This window comes from Heterocephalus glaber, unplaced genomic scaffold, assembly GCF_053883595.1.
Source record: "Heterocephalus glaber isolate CG9 unplaced genomic scaffold, H.glaber_assembly_v1.0 deba00001504, whole genome shotgun sequence".
In the NCBI taxonomy this organism is placed as follows: Eukaryota; Metazoa; Chordata; class Mammalia; order Rodentia; family Bathyergidae; genus Heterocephalus; species Heterocephalus glaber.
Genome location: NW_028258324.1, coordinates 35,604,647 through 35,627,050, shown reverse-complemented (window position 1 = coordinate 35,627,050; position 22,404 = coordinate 35,604,647). Strand labels below are relative to the sequence as shown.

At 34.8% G+C, this 22,404-nt stretch overlaps 1 protein-coding gene across 3 annotated transcripts in view; it reads right to left on the bottom strand.

The window, feature by feature from the left end:
- The window catches only part of Mlf1 (myeloid leukemia factor 1), a 42,241-nt gene extending 20,802 nt beyond the window's left edge, over window positions 1–21,439 (bottom strand). For all 3 annotated transcript variants that reach the window (XM_004834514.3, XM_004834515.3, XM_021253593.2), the window contains exon 1: window positions 21,235–21,439. In XM_004834514.3, the coding sequence (XP_004834571.1) occupies window positions 21,235–21,281 (47 nt within the window). In that variant the 5' untranslated portion in view covers window positions 21,282–21,439. The remainder of the gene's footprint in view (window positions 1–21,234) is intronic.
- Window positions 21,440–22,404: the final 965 nt, after the last annotated feature.

The following is a 22,404-nucleotide window of genomic DNA, read 5'->3' as shown; positions in this document are numbered from 1 at the left end:
GACTTTTTCTTTTTGTTGGATTCTCCCCCTTTGTGTTCAATTTCTTGTCACACTCAACGGATTCATTCTGCTGGGCTTCCTGGGGTTGTGATCCTCATTGTCTTTTCCTAGGATATTGTCTAAAATTTTTTGGAGTGCCAGTTTGGTATTCATGAAGTTCCTAAGGTGCTCTTTGTCATGAAAGTATCTTCTTTCTCCATCAATTTTGAAAGATAATTTTGCAGGGTATATCAATCTGGGTTGGAGGCTGTTTTCCTTTAGGGCTTGAAATACTTTACTCCAAGCTCGTCTTGCCTTGAGGGTTTGCATTGAGAAGTCTATTGTGATTCTGATGGGCTTTCCTTTGTATGTGATTTGTTTCTTTTTCTCTCACTGCTTGTAGAATTTTGTTCTTATGTTGGGTTTCTGGAAGCTTAATAGTTACATGCCTATGTGTAGATTTTTTTTTGATCAAGGCTAGTTAGAGTCCTATATGCCTCACTTATCTGTATGTCAAGTTCTTTTCCCCTGCTTGGGAAGTTTTCTGCCATCACTTCTGTGAACAGTTTTTTTTATGTCATCTGCAGTCTCTCCTGTTTCTTCATTGACTCCAATCAGTCTTATGTTATTCTTCTTTGCATTGTCTAGCAGCTGCTGGATTGATTTCTCATGGTCCCTTGCAATTTTTCCTTTCCTGGTCAGTAATTGCAATCTTATCTTCTATATCTGAAATTCTATCCTCACAATAGCTCATTCTGCTGTGTAGACTTTCAATGGAGTTTTTAATCTCCTGGAAATCTGTTTGCATTTGTTTTATGGATTCCATTTGTTTCCTATGTTGGGATTCCATCATGTTCCTCAGCTCCAATCTAGATTTATTAATCATGTCTTGCGCTATGGGCACAATCTCTGCTGTTAGCTGATAAATTATTTTTGATTTCATTTTTTCCAGATCCTCTTTTGTTGCCAGTTCAGGGAGTCCAGGTGGTTGAGTTTCAGGGTGTTCCATCTCCTTTCCCTTTGAGGTTACTGTAGGTGATCTGGAAGTCTGTTTTTGAGACTTGCTTACATGTCTTCTCATTTCAACTGGGGGAAGGTGGGTGCTGCTGGTGCCTGTGGGGCTCACCTCCTCTGTGCTGGTGGGGGTGGTATGGTGGCCCAGAGGCCTCCTCTTATGCACTGGGAGTGGCTCACCTCCTCTGTGCTCTGGTAAGTCTTAAAACAATGTTTCTCAAATTTTTTTTGAGATTACCAACCAACTAGTAAGTCAGCAATGCAGATTCCTGTTCATTTCCACCCTCAACATCCCAGTCAAATTTACTGGCTCTGGGTATGATTTGGCAGGCCCTTATCAATCTTTAAGGAAACTGCCCCTTCTGTGTTTCTGGTACTAGAATTGATTAGAATTCAAGCTCCTTCCTGAGACTAAGTTTCTATAGATTTTTAAAAGGATAATACTGAATATCTGTTTTCAAGATTAAATCAAAACCAACCCATATAATATACTGAGTAGATGGTAGTGTTTTACCTTCTCTTCCTTATACATGGATGTCATTCCCTCTTATTCTATCATTAAACACCTCTTATGGAAAATATGTTGTATATTTTTAAAAGAAGGATATATTTTAAAAACACACACAGAGCAATGATTACGTTCCAAGCCCTATCCTATGTGCTTTATAAACATAAATGCTCTTAATCTGATATTAACTTTCATTACAAGTCCCACTCAAGAATCTAAAATTTTTAATGCCTATTATAATGTTTTTTTACCCTTATTCCAGTTGGAAGTCATTAAACCAGTAGTCAATTCATTTTTTCTCAATCTAGAACAAAGGCACACTACAGTTGGAGTCTATTTTACCAAAGCAATCTAATGCTTCACTACTGTCCAAACAAGCCTCCCAGAAGTTTATCTTCTTTCTAGACTTCACTTCTGTTACATCCTCCTTAGATCATCCTTCCTACTTCTAATTCAATTCCAATTCTCTGATGTTATTATGAAGTGCTCCAAATTTCTGTTATCTGCCAGTCCTCCCAGGCAGAAACAGCTTTTCCTTTGAATTCTGTAATATTTGTGTACATAATCCTACTCTGAGGGAGCTCAATTTTATTAATATATTCCCCTGGAGGAAACTGCCTAATTGATTTGTGTTTGGGTATGCAGGGAGTTTGTTTTAATTCAGCTTTGTTTAGATATAATTTATATACAATGGCACTTATCCATTTAAATTGTAGTTTGATGAATTTTGAAAAATGTATAACAGATAAAACCACCACAATTAAGATATAAAACATTTCTATTACCCCAAACAGTTCCCTTTTGTGCCTTTGTAGGTAATTACCTCCCCCCAATTCTAGTTACACTGTTAAGCTGTCACTATAGATTTCCAGAATTTCATATAATGGAATCCTACTGTATGTTGTCTTTTGTGTCTAGTTTTTTTTACTTAGCAGGATTCTATGATTCATGTTTTGTTCATTTATTGAACTGTTCAGTTTTATTGCTAAATTCATTGTATGTTTATGACTCTATCACAATATAATCACAAAATGCTCCTACATTTTGGGCCATTCTAAATAAAACTGCTATCAATAGTCATGTACCACTCTTTGTGTACACTTTACATAGTCTCACTTATCTTGGTGAACAACCCTCTGCTGGGTTGTATGGTTAAGAGTGTAGTAACTGCTTTAAAACTGAACTAAGGCTTCTAGTTGCACTACATTCTTGCTGAAACTTGGTATGTGAGTCTTTTAACTATTCGAGTAATGGTTTAATAATACTTCATTTGTCATTCTATATCTCCTTTGATAAAATGTGTGCTCAAATACACCTTGTTTTTAAAAATTTGATTGTCTTCTTTTTATTGAGTTGTAAGAGTTTTTTGTTTTGTTTTGGTAATGTGGATTAAACTCGGGGGACTCTACCACTGAACCACATTCTCAGTCTTTTAAATTTTTTTAAATTTTGAGATAGGATCTCACTAAGTTGCTAAGCTGCCCAGGTTGAGCTTGAACTTGTGACTCTTCTGCCTCAACCTCCCAGAGTGCCAGTATTACAGATATGTATCACAAAATTTGGCTTCATTGTGATTATTTTAACGTATGTTTTGAATTTCCTGTTTGAAAGTTGAAAAGTTTCCATTTTCATTTTATATCCTTCCAAATGGGAGATTTATTTGTGGTATATTAGAAATGTTCTGAAATTACTGAACTTAATTCCAGTTAGGAACATTATAAACTTAATTTTCTAGTACATTAATAAACTCACTAATTTCTATGTGCAGTAGACAGCTATTAAGATGGCCTCCAACTGTGCCACTTCCTAGTATTCATGCCTTGACATGTTCTTCTCCCCCTTCAACATGGGTTGGACTTATTGGCTTGTTTCTATTAGTACAATAAGCACAATATCCAGGTTTTATAGTCTTAATTTAAAAAAATGTTGCTGGGCATGGTGGCACACAACTGTGATCCTAGCACTGGGGATGCTGAGGCAGCAGGATTGCCACAAGTTTGAGGCCACCCGGAGCTCCATAGTAAAATCAAGGTCAATCTGAACTACATTATGAGACCCTGTCTCACAAAACAAAATAAAACAAAAAAGATGCAAAAGTCTCACTTCTCTGTTACACTGTAAATTCCTCTGTATCGGGAACTTTATTCATCATTTTCCTATTGCAGCTGTAATAAATTATTACTAATTCACTGACTTAAAACCACATAAATTTATAATCTCATGGAAGTTAGAAGTCCAAAAGGGGCTTCAGTGGGCTAAAATCAAGGTGTTGGTAGGGTTGTACTTCCCAAGGCTATAGGGGAGACTGTTTCCTCGCATTTTCTGGCTCCCAAAGACTGTTCCTTTAGCTTGTGGTCCCTTTTTCCATCTTCAAAGCCAGCAATACAGCATCTTTACATCTCTCTCCCTCTCTCTGATATTTTTGCCTTCTTCTTCTTCATTTAAAGGATTCTTGTGATTAAATTGAGCCCTCCTGGATAACCCACTAATAAAGATATTTTAAGATTAACCAATAAACAGCCTTAATTCTGACTGTAACTATAATTTCTCCTTGCCTGTGCAGTAACATATTCACAATTTCCAGGAATTAGGATATGAGTATCTTTAGGGGAACCATTATTCTGCCTACCCTAGACATATTCCTAAAATAACAATATGTAAAGCAATTTCAAGAAAAACCATCCAACTGTTCCTGCTCAGTCTGCATAAAATAGTCCTAGAAGATTGAAATGCTGTAAAATAAAGCTTATTATTAACCTGGCACTAGTATGATGAATGGGATGTCTATGCATGATGATTAAAGAAGTAATAAATTAAAGAACATAAGACTGAATTAGGACAAGTTCAAAAGAGAGCCTGAAAGTATCAGCTCCTGAAGAAACAGCCACCCCAAGGGCAGCATTCTCTATGCACTAAAGGCCTGATTTGTAACTATTATTCCCTGTTATTATTCAAGGGGATTTTTGAAATCCTTTCTAAGACTAATAAATGATTGCAAAGTTTTAAAAAAGTAAATAAGTAGAACATACTAAATCCATGCCAATAAAAACTGTTTTAATCTAAAAAAGGTTCCTAATAAATATTCACTCCCTGTTCTCAAAAATGTCTCCTGATAACCTTTGTTAAAGCACTTACTCCTTTGCTATAGTATTTAAACAATCTTCGAATAGTCACATTCATGTTTTTTACTTCCTCGTAGCTCATTTAGTTCTTCATAAAATCATTCTCATTTCTATTTACCAACACATTAAAATTACAAGGATTCTCTGAACCTTCCAACTTCTGAAACTTGAATGTCATTCCTTTCTCTCTAAAAAAATATTGCACCAGGCAGTAGAGATAGAGCCTGATCTTTGGAGACTTTTTGAGGCTAATTTTCAAATTCCTATTGGCCAGAAATTTGGGATACTTCTAAAGTATCACAGGCATAAACTACAAAGGATAAAGCAATAATTAAACACTTGCTCATTTATAACCAAGTAACTCTGTAAACCTCAACACTGACTTTTTCCTTAGCCAGCTTTTCTTCTTCATGTCCCAATTTCTATTAAAGGCACACCCATTACTGTCCAGGTCATTCAGGTTCAAAACTTCAGATATGAGTTGGATGCTAATTGGTTTTTGTTTTGTTTTGCTTTTTAATTTCTCCCATGCTATCTTAAAGAGAGGAAAGGGGAAAATAATAATTCCACTAAAAAAAATAGGGGCGACAGAAAATGCTCTAATTTAATCTCTCAAGAAAGTTATTTGGTTTGCTTCTGAATTGTCATTGCTTCTTGTATTTTATCTCCTGTCTGCATTCTAAGATTAGTAATTTGAGCACAATAAACTCTATCATGTCTAAGTTTATTTTTCACTCAAACTTATACAATGGCCACCTGGGTATAGAAATCAACATGAATTCCTCTTGGTTTTTTTTTTTTTTTTTTTTTTTGGTACAAGGATTGGACTCTGGACCTTGTGCTTGCGAGGCAGGTGGCAGAACCACTGAGCTAAATCCCCAGCCCATCTCTTGGTTTGAAGATTTATCTTTTGGCAAATAGTGTTTATGGAGAGAAATCTGATGACAATCTGGTTCTAATTTTTTGTTACATTTCATTTTTCTTTTTTGAGACAAAGTTCAGGCTGGCTTTGAACTATGTGGCCTAAGCTGGCCTCTAACTCACAGTGATCCTCCTGCCTCAGACTCCTGAGTGCTGTGATTACAGGTATGCATCACCATCCTCAGCTTCTTTCTTTTAAAAAGTTATATTCTCTTGAAGCCTTATGATTCTTTTGTTTATACATTTTTTTACTGTATTGAGAGATCATGGGTTGAAGTGTATGTTTAAAAAAAATTATCTTGACAACAGTCAAGTTGCCCTTTTTAATCTGATTCCAAAGACTTCAGACTTTCATTCAGTATTTCAGATTTTCATTAGTTTCAGAAATCATTCTGAAATTATCTGGGTATTTCCTATTACTATTTATCAATACCTTGTCAAACTTTAAAAAAGCAAATCTTTCTCACACTCCGTGACTTTGTGCTACTTGTTGAAAGAAATTTCCTGCCTTAGTTTCCCAGTTTATTAATCTACTCTTTGGTTGTGAATATTTTTGCTTCGTAATCCAGCTTTACTTTTTAAATTTTAAAATCAAAATTTAAATATTTGGTATGTCTGTTTCTTTTTTTTTGGTACTGAGGATTGAACTCGGGACCTTGCGCTTGCAAAGCAGGGGGCGGAACCACTGAGCTAAATCCCCTGCCCTGTTTCTTTTTTAAACAGCTACAATATCCTCTGACATCTCTGAAGATATATCATTTGTCCATATTTTAATATTTTATCATTCTTCTACTTTCCTTCCTTGATACGCAAATTGCCATCTAACATTCCTTCACAGTAGAACTTTAATTTCTTGTTTTATAGGTTTGCTTGCAATAAATTCTCTTAGTTTTCTTTTATCTGAAAATATTTTAATTTACTGTTTATTCTTAAAAGATATCTTCACAAGCTAAATCTAAGTTAACAGTTTTTGTCTTTCTTTCCACGTGTGAAGCTTACTTCATCTTTTGGCCTCCATTGATTCTGGTGAGAAGTCAAAGGTAATTCAGTGTTTTTCTTCTATATCCTGTTTTCCAGATTTCTCTATCACTTGCTTTCAGAAGTCTATGATGGACCTAGGCATGGTTTTCCTCATGTTTATTTTGCTTAGAGTTCACATATAGCTTAACTCTATAATGTGGTAATTTAACTATTTAAAGTAGTTTTTATAGATACCCAATATTAGACATTTGGATATTTTGCTATAAATCCCTAGCATTCTTTTTTAAAAATTTTTTTAATTTTTAGATTGACTAACTCTATTTATATTTAATTTAGATTCCTCTAATACTTCCATTCTACTGTTAAGCCCAACTAGTGGGTTTTTTTCTTTCAAATCTTATTCTTTCAGATTTAAATTTCTATTTGGTATGTATGTATACATCAAGTTATATATATTCTACATGCATGTAATTTTACTGCCTATCTTTTCATTCATTGCAAGCATCATTGAGCAAAATTATCACTTTATTCTTATCCATTAATTCTAATATCTGGGTCATTTCAGGGTAAATCTCTAGTGATTGCCTTTTATTTAGAGAATGAAGTACATTTTCCTGTCTCTTTAAGTAATTTTCAATTATATCTGTATATTACCTGTTATATTGTGGTAGCTCTGATTTTTGTAATATTTATTATGTGTTGGATTCTTCTTAAGCAGGCAATTAATCTGGTTGCCCTTAAAATTAAAATTTTGTGTCTTGAGTAGCTGTTCACATCTCTAGTTCTTTTATTCTTAGCTGGGCTGCTTTAAGTCTGTTGCATTCTAAGATAAGTTATTTACAGTATTGCATGCTCACCCTCTCTGGTTTTCTTTTTTAAACACCACCCTCCTTCCCCCTTCTCAGTGACTGTGGCTATACTGAACTCTGTCCTTGGTTTTTAAGCTTGGTTTTTAAGACTTGAATCTTCTAATTTTGAGTTTTAGCTCCTATACATGGAGCTTGCCTTCACACTAGAGGGTTTTTTTTTTCCTTTTTGCAATTGTCCAGTCTTCTCCAGTCTGTCTGTCTTTGGTCATCCTTTAGTGCCTCCTCCAGGAAGTTGTTTTTACATTTTTCTTGGGCTTACACTGTTATATGCAAGAGCATTGATTCACATAGAGCTTTTTTGCCACAGTGAAGCAAAAATCATCTGAAAATATAATTACCCTTTCTTATTTCATTCTTTCATTCCTGAAATATTGGATCTTCTGGTCAGTGTAGTTTCTGTCTTTGGTATTTGGAGATATTATCTATAATAGTATATCTATATCCATCTATCTTTCTACAGAACAAGATAATTAATGTCAGGAAATAATTAGAATATTTAAGCTACTTTTATAGACCTTAATTAGGGTGAAGATGCTGGTATGTGTGCTTAGTCCTGTAATTTCATTTAATGTCTGAGATTTCCATTTCCCATCTCTGTCTCTCCGACTTTGCAGGTATCCCTTTCTTTTTAAAGTCTTTCTTGTTTTTTTATACTCCTCAAACTTTTTTGATTCAAGCAGTGTTATGGTTTGTGTTTAGACATCCCTCCAAAGCCTCATGCAGTTGTAGATGGGGCTTTCTCAGACAGCTGGACCTAGAGTGTGATGCTAGGATTGATTCATGGTGCAATGCTAGGCTGCCTTCTACCCACCATGAACTGTTTCTCCTCTGTGATGCCTGTCTGCCACACCACCCTGCCTTGGAGCCAGCAAACAATGGACTGAAACCTCTACAAACTATGAACCAAATAAACCTTTCCTCCTTTAACTTTGGGTGTTGGGTATTGTGCCTCAGCAACAAAAGAAAAGTAACTAAGACAATGGCTACTAGACTGTAGCTTCTTACAATTTTTGTTCCTTTTTTCTTTCCCTTTCTTATTTAAATGACATTTTTGTTGCAGTTTTGGAGGTCAGAAGTGTGAAACTGCGTCAGTAGGATTAGTTTCTCCTCAGACTTCTTTGCTTTTACACTTCTTCACTGAGTCCCCTTATAGTCTGTTCTCTATATTTTCCTCCATTTCTGAGCTTCAGTACAGCAAAGATGCACCTAGAAACAATCTAGCATTCTTAAAAAGAAGTGGATAGTACTTCAAAATTAATTTTTCCTCTATTATTCATAGTTATTTCCAATTACCTAATTTAAAATGGAAATAACCCAATTTAAAATGGTATGAAGATATAGTTTGGGAAGGAGAAAAAGAGAATGTAAAAAGTACAGTGGTGCTCAAATCCATTGAATGTGTGTTTCTGTATTGCTGAGGCTAGGAAGCTAAAAACTTAATTTTCTGAGTTCCCCTGTGGCTAAGTTTCCAAATTTACATTCTACCAAGCATGTGCAATTGTTTGAGATTTGGAAGACAGGCAGAGTGTGTACTCTTATTTCTTTCTGTTGGTAAGCATTATCACCAAGAACACAGATATATAGCAGTGCTAGCATAACTGAATATCTAATCACTAGACTTCTGTAGGTATTAGGGGGCAGACATGATTTTGCTGATGTGAGTGCTAGAAGATACATCATAGCTTGAGTCCAGCCAGCAGCAGTAACAACTTTCTTATTCAGCAATTTCTTATCCTAGAAAAAGCAGTTGCTCACTTGGTGGTCTGACCTGTGATGTGGCTCTGGGAGTCATTCCTGAAAATTCAATCTAGAGTACATATTTTCATTTATCAAAGTGATTCTTTAAACAATTTAATGATATGTAATAATTCCCCTTTGCTTTAACTTGCAATAGCAAATTTTGTTTTCTGCAACTAAACCAATATCTGTAGTAAGGTATCTGTTATTTTTCAGTTTTGATCCTTTTCTAGCAGTTCTGGATATATCAACTATTCCAATTCTTTTTTTTATTTATTTCTCCAAGTACTCTGTTATTTTTCCCCATTTCACCTTCCCTCAAAAGTTTTTAGGGAAAGCATATATGTTATCCATTATTGGGAGTCAAAAGGGAACATTTTTTCAAGTCAAGTGAAAACTAAAATTTTGTTACTTTTGTGTTAGCCCCTCTTAAGCAACAATTACTGGAAATAAATTAACTTATAGAAAATATTGTTTGACTTATTTGCTAAATTGAAGAAAAGGAATATACCTCTCTTACTTTATGCCACTAATCAAAATTATGTGGTGTACAAGACTTTTACTAATAAGCAAAAGCATAGAAAAAAGAGCACTTCAAAAGAATTTAAATGGAGTATTATACCACTTTTGAAAAGCAAGCTAGGTATTTATATATTGATATGAAAGGATTAGTAAAATATATAGCATACTCTCTATTTGCATAAAAACATTAAAGTATGTATACTTGGAATATATACCTATTTCCCTGGGAGGCTGTGATGGATAATTTTATGTGTAACTTGACCAGGCACAGGACTCCCACACTTTCAGCTAACCAGTATCCTTGGGTATATGTATGAGAATGCTTCCAGATGAAATTAGCACAGGAACTAGTGGTCTCAGTAAAGCAAATTTTCTCTTCTCAGTCCATATGGGAATCATACAATTTATTAAGATCCTGACTAGAACAAAAAGTGGAAGGAGGGAGAATTTACCCTTTTTGTCTGACTGTAGAGCTTGGACATTAGTTTTCTGCTGTCAGAATAAGATCTACATCCTTGGCTCCCCCTGGATTGAATTATATTACAAGCTTTCCAGTGTTTCCAGGTTGTAGAGGCAGATTGTAGGATGTCTCAGACTCCATTCTCCATTTTCTCAGACTCCGTTTTCCATTACCTATTCCTCATAATATCCATCCATCCATCCATCATCTTTATTTCCTGTTGGTTCAATCTGGTCACAGTGGTGGTTATATTCTAAGACAGTAACTAGAAAGTTGAGGGCCAGATGTGGAAGTCTTTTTTATTCTTTTTTCTTTTCCATCTTAACATTTTCAGCATATAATTCAATAGTATTAATTATACTCATATTGTGAGAAAAATCTTTTAATAATGTCCTGTTCTGTACATTTGAAGGGGTTTTAACCTTAACTATGTACTGTATTACATATTACAAAAATATACTTTTGAAATGTAAAGTACCTTGATAATTTATGTCATTAATTGCCAGATGTTGGGTATGATTGATTTTAAAAAGACTTTTCATGTTATACAGCCTTATAGTGAACACATAAATATAAAAAGTTGAAATGTAAAACGTTCTGCAATATATACCAAATGCAAATTTTTACTACTGGCTATATAAATCTATTTTTTCAAAAATAGTAGTAAAACTTATTTCTTGGCAATTTACACTGAAATACTGTAAAATAAGGTATATCAATATATCTCTGTGAAAGGCCTAATGTATGTTTTCTTGTAAAATTTTAACATTCCTCCTTCTACTCTCCATCCCTCCTTCTCCCCTTCCTGGCTGTCATGGGTTGAGCAGCTTTCCTCCACTATGTTAGGCTGTTTCTGCCTTAAGGCCAAATAACCATGGATTGTGCTCTCTGAAATCTGGAGCCAAAATGAACCTCTTCACCTTAAATTGTGCATGTCAAGTATTTTGTCCTAGAGATGGAAAAGTAATAAATATATCACTTTACAAAGTCAATGCTTCACTAACAATCTACATTGTAAAAAATTATAACATTAGTCTACTCTTACCTCTCCATTTGCTCACTTATTATAACTCTTATTCTGTATATACCAGTCTACTTGGGGATGCCAGTTATTTTTCCCTCCTTTCTATTCATAAACAAATCTTACACAGAGAAAGTCATAAAAGAAGAGAGCTCCTTAGTGTGTGCAGGCTAAAGATGCTCATAGTGAAACAGAATGAAATTTCAACCACCATTGATTCTCAGAATGAAGAGTCTCTTTAATTAATATTGGATATTAATAAAAGAATCACTACAATTGTACTAAATTAATTTATGAAATATAATTTAATTAAGACACCAGAGTATTAGATTTATTGAGATTATTATATATTCCAACCTTTCCCACTATAAACAGATTAATGTTAACAAACAAACAAGGTAGACATATACAATGCATAAAGACTCATAAGGCCATTTTACCATTAATTCTTGTGAGATTTTACTTTTTATGGCAGTTTCTCTAGAGTTTACAATATACATTTATAAGTAATCTATGCCTACATTCAAATAACATTATACTTCTTTGCAGGGAGTACAAATATCTTATAATAAAATATTCCTAATTCCCCTTTCATCCCTTGTATTATTGCTATCATTCCTTTCATATACATATAAGAATACATTATCAAATACATTGTTATTAACTTAAACAGTTACCTGTTAGACTAATAAAAAAGGTTTTCATTTTTCCTTCATTTATTCTTTGATGGTCATCATTTGTTTATGTAGATCAGATTTTCTGACCTATGTCATTTTCCTTCTCTCTGAAGAACTTTTTTTTCTTTTAAACATTATTTGCAGGACTGATCTACTGCCAACTGACTCCAACTTTCTTTCTTCTGTTTCTATCTCTGTCTCCCCTCCATCCGTCCTTTTCCTTTCTGTGCTGGGAACCCAGGGGCTTGCAAACACTAAATGCTCTACCACCGAACCACTGAACTATATCTCTATCCAAAACTCATCTTTTGTCTGTCTTAAGATTTTATTTCATCACTTTCTTCAATTTTCATTCTTTATTAGTACATATTTACAGTACATAATGATTACATTCCTCATGGGGAGTGGGTACACGCACATAACACACCTTAATTCTTTTTTCATCCCTTTCCCCTCCCCTTCCTCTCCTCTCCCCTCCATTTCTTGTTGCCTTTTCTTTTGCAAAAATCGTTATCTTCCTATTTCTTATTATCTATCTTTTAATTTGCTCTTTATTTATATTTTGGGTTTTTCATATAAGAGAAACCATGTCATAGTTAAATTTCTGTGTCAGATTCATTTCACTTAACATTATGGTCTCAAGGTGCATCCATGTTCTACAAATGACACAAGTTTATTCTTTTTTTTGGTAGAGTAGAACTCTAGTTCACAGTGTACAGACCTATGCATTGGTTTTTTCTTACCACTTTAAATATTTTACTTCATTCTTTTCTTGCTTGCATGCTTTCTGAGAAGAAATCATATGTACATCAGATCTTCACTTTTCTTTAAGTGAGGCATTTTTTTCTCTCTGATTTCTTTCAAGATTTTTTCTTTATCTGATTTTTTTTTTTTGTACCGGGGATCAAACCCGGGATCTTGTGCTTGCAAGGCAGGCGGCAGAACCACTGAGCTAAATCCCCAGCCCCTTTATCTAATTTTCTGAAGCTCAAGTGTGATATACTGGCGTTTCATTTTTTGGTATTTATCATGCTTGGTGTTTTCTGACCTCTTGTATTTGTGGTTTAGTGTCTGATATTAATGTGGAGAAATTTTTAATCAACATTGCTTCGAATATTGCTTTTGTTTCTTTCTTGTTTTCTTTGGCTTCTAGCATTCTCATTACACATATGCCTTTTGTAGTTACCTCACAGTTTCAGAATAGCCTGGTTTTTTTGTTTTTTTGCATTTCAGTTTAGGAAGTTTCTACAACCTCAGAGTCTTTCCTAAACTGTGTCTATTCTAGCAATAGGCACTGTTCATTTCTGTTACACTGTTTTTGTTATCTATGATTTCTTTCTTTCTTTCTTTCCTTCTTTCTTTCTTTTTTTCTTAAAATTTCCATCTCTCTGCTTGCATCTGTTCTTCTTTACTGGCTGCTTTTTCCATTAAAGATATTAGTATATGAATCATAGATTATTATAGATAACTTAGCCTATGAGTCAAGCCAATAAAATACAAAAAAAATTGAAACTAAAATGAAGACAGATTTGTAATCAAAGTTGTTTTATTTTTTTAATTCTTGGCTTAATAATTCTAACATTCATGCTGTATCTTACTTTGGTTTAGTTGATTGTTCAATTTCTTCAACCCATGTTTTCTGATTTTTAATATGCTTTGTAATTTTTTGCTGAAGGTGTACATGATATATCCTGTGAAAGTGTAGTAAATAGGCCTTTAGCAATGCAGTACTAATAAATGGGGATGGGGTAGTGTTCTATGGTCAAAAGAATAGGGCACAGTCATTTTATGAGTCTGTATCCCTGGATTGTGAACCCCAGTGGTGCTTCTTCGTCCCCTCCTTAGTGGGACAGAATAAGATGTTGGTTATTTTCTGCCTGTAGGTAGGTAGGGTTTTGGTTAAAAAATGTTTCTGCTGAGGATAGTCCTTGTTAAGAATGGGATTCTGGGCTGGGGTGTAGCTCAGTGGTAGATCACTTGCCTTCCATGCATGAGGCCCTGAATTAGATCCTCACCACCGGAAACAAACAAACCAAAAATACAGAATGCTTTGACACATTTCAAAATGGTTACCTCTTCCCCTCCCCCTCCCAAAAGCAAGAAGGGACCCCCCCCCCCAATATTCAGTGAGGAGCTAGCAGAGCTTCTGTAAGTAAACTCACAAAAGTTTGTCTCCCACCCCATGATTAGGCCCCTCTGCAGTTTTAAACTCTCAAACACTTGTTCATGCTGAGCCCCTAGTAATTTGTCAAGTTGTTTCCTACCCTGGTACTACTTCCTTAGGAGGTTTGTGGCTACAGATTTCTGCTGAGGTAAGCAGTGATCCTCTGCATTTGCCTTTCTATGATTTGCTGTGTCTGTGTGCCTACAATTGTTGGGGCAGTAGTTTGTTCCTGTGACCTCATTTCTTAGACACAGGAAGAGTTGTTTTATCAGTGTGCTCAGTTTTAACTTGTTAGGATGGATGAGTGACCTCTACTGAGGTCCCTTTATATGCTGGGCCTCTCATACAATTTTTAGTTTTCTTTTTAATCTTACTAACAGGAATGAGGAGCACAGAAAGTTTAACAGACTACCATGACCAGATTCTCCACCTATTAAAAGTTTAAAAGTCACTTTTCTAAAAAAAAAAAAATCACTATTCTAGCAAAATTATAGGCAACTAATACTATGAAAAGGTTGTGCCAATTTACAACATAAAAGGATTGACAGGATACAATGAGCAGCTCATGTTATAGCATATTGGAAGGCAAAAATGCTGTCTTTTCAGTGCTTCCTAAATCAAAATCTGATTAAAGTTGCTTAAAATTAAGGAGTCAAAGGACAGTATCGCTCTTCATTTAAAGGAACAGAGTTTCAAATAGTTCTAAAACTCATAAATGAATTGTCTAAAGAATAATTCCTTTCTAATCCTCACCTTAAAATCAAATTATTCCAAAGTATTTGTTATACCTTTGTATAACAAAGTCCTTTAGTCTTCTTAACAATTGATACTTGAAAACAAGCAATTCAAAATGTAGTTCTTTTGCTTAGAGCTCTATACTCGCTAGACATTTAGAGCTTAGATATGGTAATCAGTATGAAGGTTAAAATGTCAGTTCTTATTAATATGCAGTTACTTAAGAAAAACCACTCAACCCTTCATTTAGATATGTAGATGATATTTAATTCCAATAAAGAAATACTTCAGGGAACTAGATTTTGTTCTGTAAATAAATGACAATAAAATAGTTATTACTTCACTGCAGAAACAAATTGTATTGTTCTTATTGCATTATAATTGGGCTACAAATTCAACTAAATGTGACTAATTTGAAATGTTAGCCACATTTTCTTTATTTAAATAGGAACATATATAATCAAACACATAACAAATGTTAAAAAATTTATATTTCTCTTTTGAGTGACATGAACAAAAGGCAGTGTATTGGGAAAAGTATTAAGACAAAAATGGGCCTATAGTCTGGCTTTTCCACCTGTCTGAACCATTCGAAAGAATCTGGCTGTTCCCTGTAGTAAGTTCACTTTGCATCTACCCGGAATAACAGCTGCTTACAGATGAGATTTTACTCTTTCTCTGTTTTGTCCTGAATTCACCAATTTTAAATACCTCATAATAGCAAGGAGTTGTTTTAAAATTTTTAAAAATTAATTTAATGTAGAATTTGTTTTCTTAAATGAAACATTAATAGTATTTTATATATTTTTATTCATTCACTTTTTTTGCAAATAAATATTTCATTATTCTAGGGAAGCAAATTGGAAGGCAGCTATGCTTACCACTATACCACCAATACAGACTAGGAAAACAAACTGGCATGTCATGAGGTTTTAATTAATTTTATTGGTACATTTTAGGTATACAATATAATGACATTCATCATTGGAAGGAATTTCATGAGGTTTTAAAAAGTTCACACCTTAAAACCTAGTCATTTCATGCACATAAACTAGCCTAAGGTAAAAATCTGAAATGTAAAGATTGTGTCTGCGTATGGTGGTACTGTGGATTGAACCCAAGGCCTTCATACTGAGCTACATTCCCAGGCCTTTTCAGATTATTTTAAAATTTTGAGACAGCGTCTCACTAAGTTGTCCAGGTTGGACTTGAAATTACAATCCTCCTGCCTCAGTCTCCCACAGTGCTGGGAATACAGGCACGCACTATCACACCTGGCAAGTCAGATTTCTGTCAAAAATATTTTGTACATCTACATTTTTCAGACTCTAAAGTCACGTTTTAAGGAATATTTAAAAACTAGGAAAGTACTCATGGATATATTGGGGAAAAACAAAGAATATGTAACCACAAAGTTTGGTCCCAATTTTGGGGAGAAACTTCTTATATGGAAAATGTTATCAAAATACATCAAAACAATGGGTTGCATTATTTCCTTTACTAAACTTTCTACAGTTTTCAGATTTTTCATGAGAATGCATTTTCACTTAGGTCAGGAAAAATTTAGTTTTACTCATTCTTATGATTAAGGATTTTGTCTCAGGATTGCTAACAAAAACTGAAATGAAACTGAATGAAATTTGGTACCAAATGTATATCTCCTACATGTTATTTACATCCAAAATCTATCATAAGATAAGAAAAATAAATTGTGGCCTTCTGCCTTCTTACATGAAAGTGTTTATGTCTCGAACTTTAGATTGATTCTGAGAATTTTGGTAATGATTTCAAGACAAAAGTTGCTGTTGCTGCTGTTTTTAAGAATTGGTAATGTTTCCTCTCAGAATAAGTTTTTCTTTCTCTTCTTTCTTTTCTTCTTTTGAAACTAGGGATTAAGTATTGTTTTTAAGACTCTCTCAAGAACAAAACATATATACATTTTGCCCAAGTTATAAAATTCTTTGGTCTGGATAAAATATATATTTATACTTTTAAGTAAAAAGCATTATTTTATTCTTCATTACATGAATAAAGATCATTGACACAACAGCTCCATTCATTAAGGAAAATTCCTCCTTTCCACTATACATAGTAGTGGTAAAAGGTTAGCAAGAAGATTGTTGTAGCTCTCTTGATCATATAAAAGTTTCCTAGTTTCAATGAGGTGGACGGACTTCTCCTTAAAAAACACATCATATAATCCAAGTTTTGATACTAGAAATAATACATATAACAGTAAAAAAGGATCCTGAGAACAAGAGTCATGACATCTATGAATTTATAATAGAATCCAGTGATGGAAGTATAAATAGCTGGAACCTAAGAAGTGTTTGAATGCACTAAATTCCTATAAGGTAATACTAATTTTTCAGTACCTAGAAGCACAAATTAAAATGTTGGTGTGGTCAAAGTCCTTAATACCAAGAGATTTGTTGGAATGACTGTCTCCTTACAGCCTGTAAGTACAGTACTTTTCTCCTTTTACTGAGATATTTACAATGCTCACTGATAGAAGCAGGCATCATTACCTGGGTAGATCCTACAAATGGCATTCCTTCACCAACAACTAGCATATTATGCCCCCATGTTCCTACCTCAATGCTTTTTACCTCATCCACCAAACAATGCCCCAAAATGAATTAGAGCCTCATTCTATCAAATATTACTTTGAAATTTGAAAATTCACTCACTAGAAATTTCTATATTTCTCAGAAAATTAGAGTAAGTGCTAAAAATCACAGTAGCTATTGTAGGTCTTAACATAAAGTTAATGTTGGATCCTAAAAATCAAAACTCTAGATTCTAGCTGAGTATTCTCAAGTTACCTTTATTAAGTAATGAGAATGTGAAGTATATGTGGCAGAATACAAATCAGAACCACACTATAACAGCTTGGTGAAGGTTCTACATCAGAATATATTTGTGAAATAAATATATAAGTAACCCTGACAACTGTTTATGAAAACTTATCTAATAGCTGTTTTATTACCTAGGAATCGTCAAAATCAAGAAAATAGTCAATGTATAACTTTCACATGAAATACATTAACTATTAAACTAGTCAGTTGAAAAGTAATAGAAGTATTCATTAATAAACACAATTACCCATAAGATACAAAACAATAATTTGCAAAAAATTTTAAAATAGATTATGGATATGTAAGTTTTAGATCCTGCTGAGAGCAAGAAGACAAAGAAGTAATATCCTGTGAACATTTCCAGAGGTACTCTGACCAAAGACTAGTCATCCCACATATAATGCTCACAGAAGAGTGGTGTAGCCTAAGGAAAATACACTAATTAAAAATAAGGGTGATAGCCAGGTGTGCACCCCTATAATCCCAGCACTTGGGGGCTGTGACAGGTAGATTGTGAGTTTGAGGGCATCATAGGCTACATGGAGTTAAGGCCAACCTGGATTACTGAGACCCTGTCTAAAAAAGGCTGATAGAATTTGCCAGCCTGCTTTTAAGCCTTTAGTCTTTAATAGCTATTCTTTGTAGACTTGCCTGATCGGAATTTCATTTCTGTAGCTCAGGAGATGTGAAATTCACATTTCTGCACCAGGTAGAAAATTCTGGATCACACTAGATATATCTAATCAATGTTCTTTAGGGTATAGGTGCATGCCAAAATAATTTTAACCTCAAATTAACTTCCTGCCTAAACATACCTACTTAAATATATATGTATATATCAATATCCACATATACGTGTGTGTGTGTGTGTGTGTATATAAAGAGAGACAGACACACACACACACACACACACACAGATTGAATACAAAGTTGAGGGAAAAGTAGTATTCTTGAGAGAAAATTGCATGGCAGTAAGTGCCAGCTTTTCACTTTTGTATTTTTAACCAAGTTACAATATTATTTAGGAAAGGATATCTGATCATATTGCAAGATAAATTTTCATTACAATAAATTCAACTCAAACATAATAAAACATTTTAAAAATCTGAAATATATCATAAAACACCAAATTTTAAAATATTTTTAAAGTTTTCCTTTAATTTTCTGTGCAAGATTTAAGATATATTGTTAAGAAGGTAAACATTGGAATTGAATATATTTGAATTCAAATGTACAGATTTTATTTTTTAACTCAAATCTTTTAAGCATTTAACAATTTGACTAAGTCTCTTACCAGTCCCAAACTAGTATCTCTAACTTTTCCTCAAGAAGTTTATTTTTATCTGTTTACTTTTAAATAATTAGTAAATCAGTAGAACATGCTTTTATAGACTATTCGTGATTGTGAACTAATGGATTGTATTCTAAATAGAAAATGCCAACATGAAAAATGGTTATTTGTTGAATGCAAATAATAATTACTTTCAGTACTCAACTAAATACTGCAAATTAACTACAAGACATAGTATGAAGGACACAAAGCCACCATTAAACAATATTTATTTAATATATTTTTATGTTAAACTATCCAGTGGGGAACCCAATAGGCAGGTACAATGTTAGCAACAGAAACATTAATATAAAAATGGGGGCCCTGGTCTATATGTTTCACTTCCCCCTTCAGTGTTCTTAACTAAGGTCAGTGAATGATTTAATAAATGTGTCACTATTATGAATTCCTTATGTTTAACTTATAAGTGGAATAAATCCAAACTCACATTCTCTTTCTTACAGCCAGTGTACTCAATCTATATAATTGTAGAGAAAAACTGTAAGAATAAATCAGTTTTATAAAGTTAGTCACAATAATTTTATTTTATATTTTTATGATATGGTTGCTTGCATTGAAGAAAGCTATAGAAAATGACTGAAAGACCTACTGAAGTGTAACTGATGGTCTTTTCCACCCTAAGCACAGAGGAAGGGTGTTCTTTGATGTATGCCTACTATTTGTGGTTTGTTACTATTTCTGACTCTGACTCTTAGGTTCATTACCTTTGCTCTGAGCCACACAAAAGTTTAAATTACATTTTTGCTAGAGGTTTTAAAGAAGATGCATATCTATAGTTTAATTAAGGCTATTACTCCTTTTGCTATGATTAAGGATAAGAATTCAAAAATTATGTATCATAATGTTAAGTGTTATCCATTATACTGTCACATTTACATAAGAACCACTTCAACAGCTCAGCTAATCTGTGTATATATTTAGCCTCTACTGTCAGAGGCTTTTAAAAAAGAAAATTCAAATATAAAATTTAATAGAAACTTTTAAACTTGTTAAATGACACTGACCATAAATATTCCAACAGCTCTTGAACAAGTAAACTAAAGTGATATAATAATAAAATTGTTTAAGTCCATATACACCTTAATTAGAATGAGTAATCTTCAAGGAAAATGTTACTTTATAGAAAAAAATAATTAATACAGAAAAAAATAATTTTCCAATTATCACTTTTATGTTCTTGGCTTTAAATTAGTCATAACAAATACTTTAAGTCAATATGACATTTTTCTTTAAAAATACGTGCAGCAGGGGCCGGAGATTTAGCTCAGTGGTTGTGGCGCCTGCCTTGCAAGTGCAAGGTCCCAAGTTCGATCCTCCATACCAAAAAAAAAAAAAAAAAAAATACGTGCAGCAAACTGTAACCATTTTAACCTTTTTTAAAAAACCGGTCCCCAAGCTGCATAGAAAATTTAAGAAATCAAAATAAATCATGAACTAAGTTAAAATTCAAACTGGCAGAACACTTTGGCAAAAAAAGCATCCATAGCTTCCTCTTATAGGTATCCAAATAGATTGTTTTTACGTATACATAAGGGTAAAGTAAGGGTTAAAACAAAACTAGATCATAGTGAAATTATATCTGCTTGCCTTCTTCATAGGCTGGTATTATTTCCAGTTCACCAGGTTTACTTAACCGAGGTATTAAATGGACCCCGTTTCTGCTTCCTCTCCTTTTTAGCGCTTCTGACTGGAAGAAGTCTTTCCGAAGAAGGACAGCTTTGTTTAGCCAACCGAGCAAAGAACCCAAACAGTATACCCGGCAACTTCTAACCGCTCAGTTGTGCTCTCACAATCACATCCCTCACTCAGGAAAAATGCTGATTTTAAAAACGTCCCATTTTAATAACGTGTCTTAGAAGATACTCCCCACCTGGATTTGGAATGAAAGCGGATGTGCAAAGGGTCCTGTGAGCCTAATTCTCCACCAGAAGTTCCCAGGAGCTGGCAGTTAGGGTCACCTGCAAAGTCGCCGCGGGGCACCCAGACGCGCGAAGCCTAGAGCAACTGGCACCTTGTGTGTGTGCGCGTGCGTGTGTGTGTGCGAGTGAGCTAGGACATCTTTCCACCTCACGCCCCCTAATCCTCCTCTATCCACCCCAGGACCCTAAATCCTCTCCTCTTTACCCCGCGCACCTAAATCCTCCTACGAGGCCCTCAAACCCTCTCCTACCTCACCCATCCCTAATTCCTCCTCCTCCCTTCCCCAGCTTGGTCCCCCTCTCGGCCGGTCTCCCATGATCTCTAAAACTCGCTCTATTCCCTTAAAATAACTCCCCTCACGTGCCTACCGCGGACTTCGGACCCCCAACACTCACGAGAAGAATGGATCATCCTCAAAGCTGCTGCTCAGCATCCTGAACATTTTGGCTCTGTGTCGGGCAGCGGCGGACGCGGACAGATTGGAAAACGGTGTAACGCCGCGGCCGCCACAGAGCCAACCTCCCAGCACCTTCGACGCTGCTACCCAACGGCCGCGAAGGCGAGGCCTGCCGGGAAAAGCGGTGCGGGGAGCGAACGGCCTTCTCATTGGACGTTGGTCCCTTGGCGTCACCAATGGAGGCGGGGAACAGTGCGCCGCTGCCCTGGCAACTGTGATCAACACACTGCAGGCCAGAAGTTTGGTCTCTGTCCTGCAGTGCAACCTTTCACCAAGCCTCCTAAGGGACGGGATAGTTTGCTGTCTGAGCTACAGGAACCAAAACATTAGACCACCCTCTCTGTGACCTTGGACAAATCGCCCTCAGCCTTGATCTCCTGGTCTCTTTTCAGGAAAATGGAGGCGTATCAATATTTGGACTAGTTGACAAAGAAAGTCTCATCACCATATTCTGTAACCCACAGGAATGAGTTATATATCTGCAACTTCACTAGTAGCTGGTCAAATAATGAGAAAAATGTGCAAAATTTTTTGAGTGCAGTTTAAAAGTAGTGTACTCAGTTCTTCAAGGAAACTATTAAAGTTCAACAAACATATTTGCCTTTGGCGAGTATAAAAACCCCAAGCAGTGTTTTCCAAAGTGGAAAACGCTTAAGCAACATGTGAGCGTGGGATCAAAAGATGATGAAAAAATTACTCTCTCTTTTGGTTCTCTTTCCATGTCTACTTCAAAGATCACGCCTCACTTTGAGGTTGATAAATCTTTTTTTTTTTGAGACTGATAAATTTTTAACATCTCCTTAACCTAACAGAGAATGTGATTTAGGCACAAGCCCTGAAGCACGCAGCCGTATCCAACTAAAAGTCCATTACTATATATTTTGTTTTCATTATATTTATAAGGGAGTTTTTTTATGGAAAGGAAATTGGATTTAACTTTAAAGCAGCACTATATATCAATAGCTATACTTAAAATGAAAGTGAAAATTGAGCTAACTTAAAGAAATGGTGCACGTTGGATCAGCATGCAGTGGTGATGGGGGGAATATTATGACAGTGGTACTCAGATTACTGAATTTTGGAAAACACTGATGTGCTGCCTTCCAGG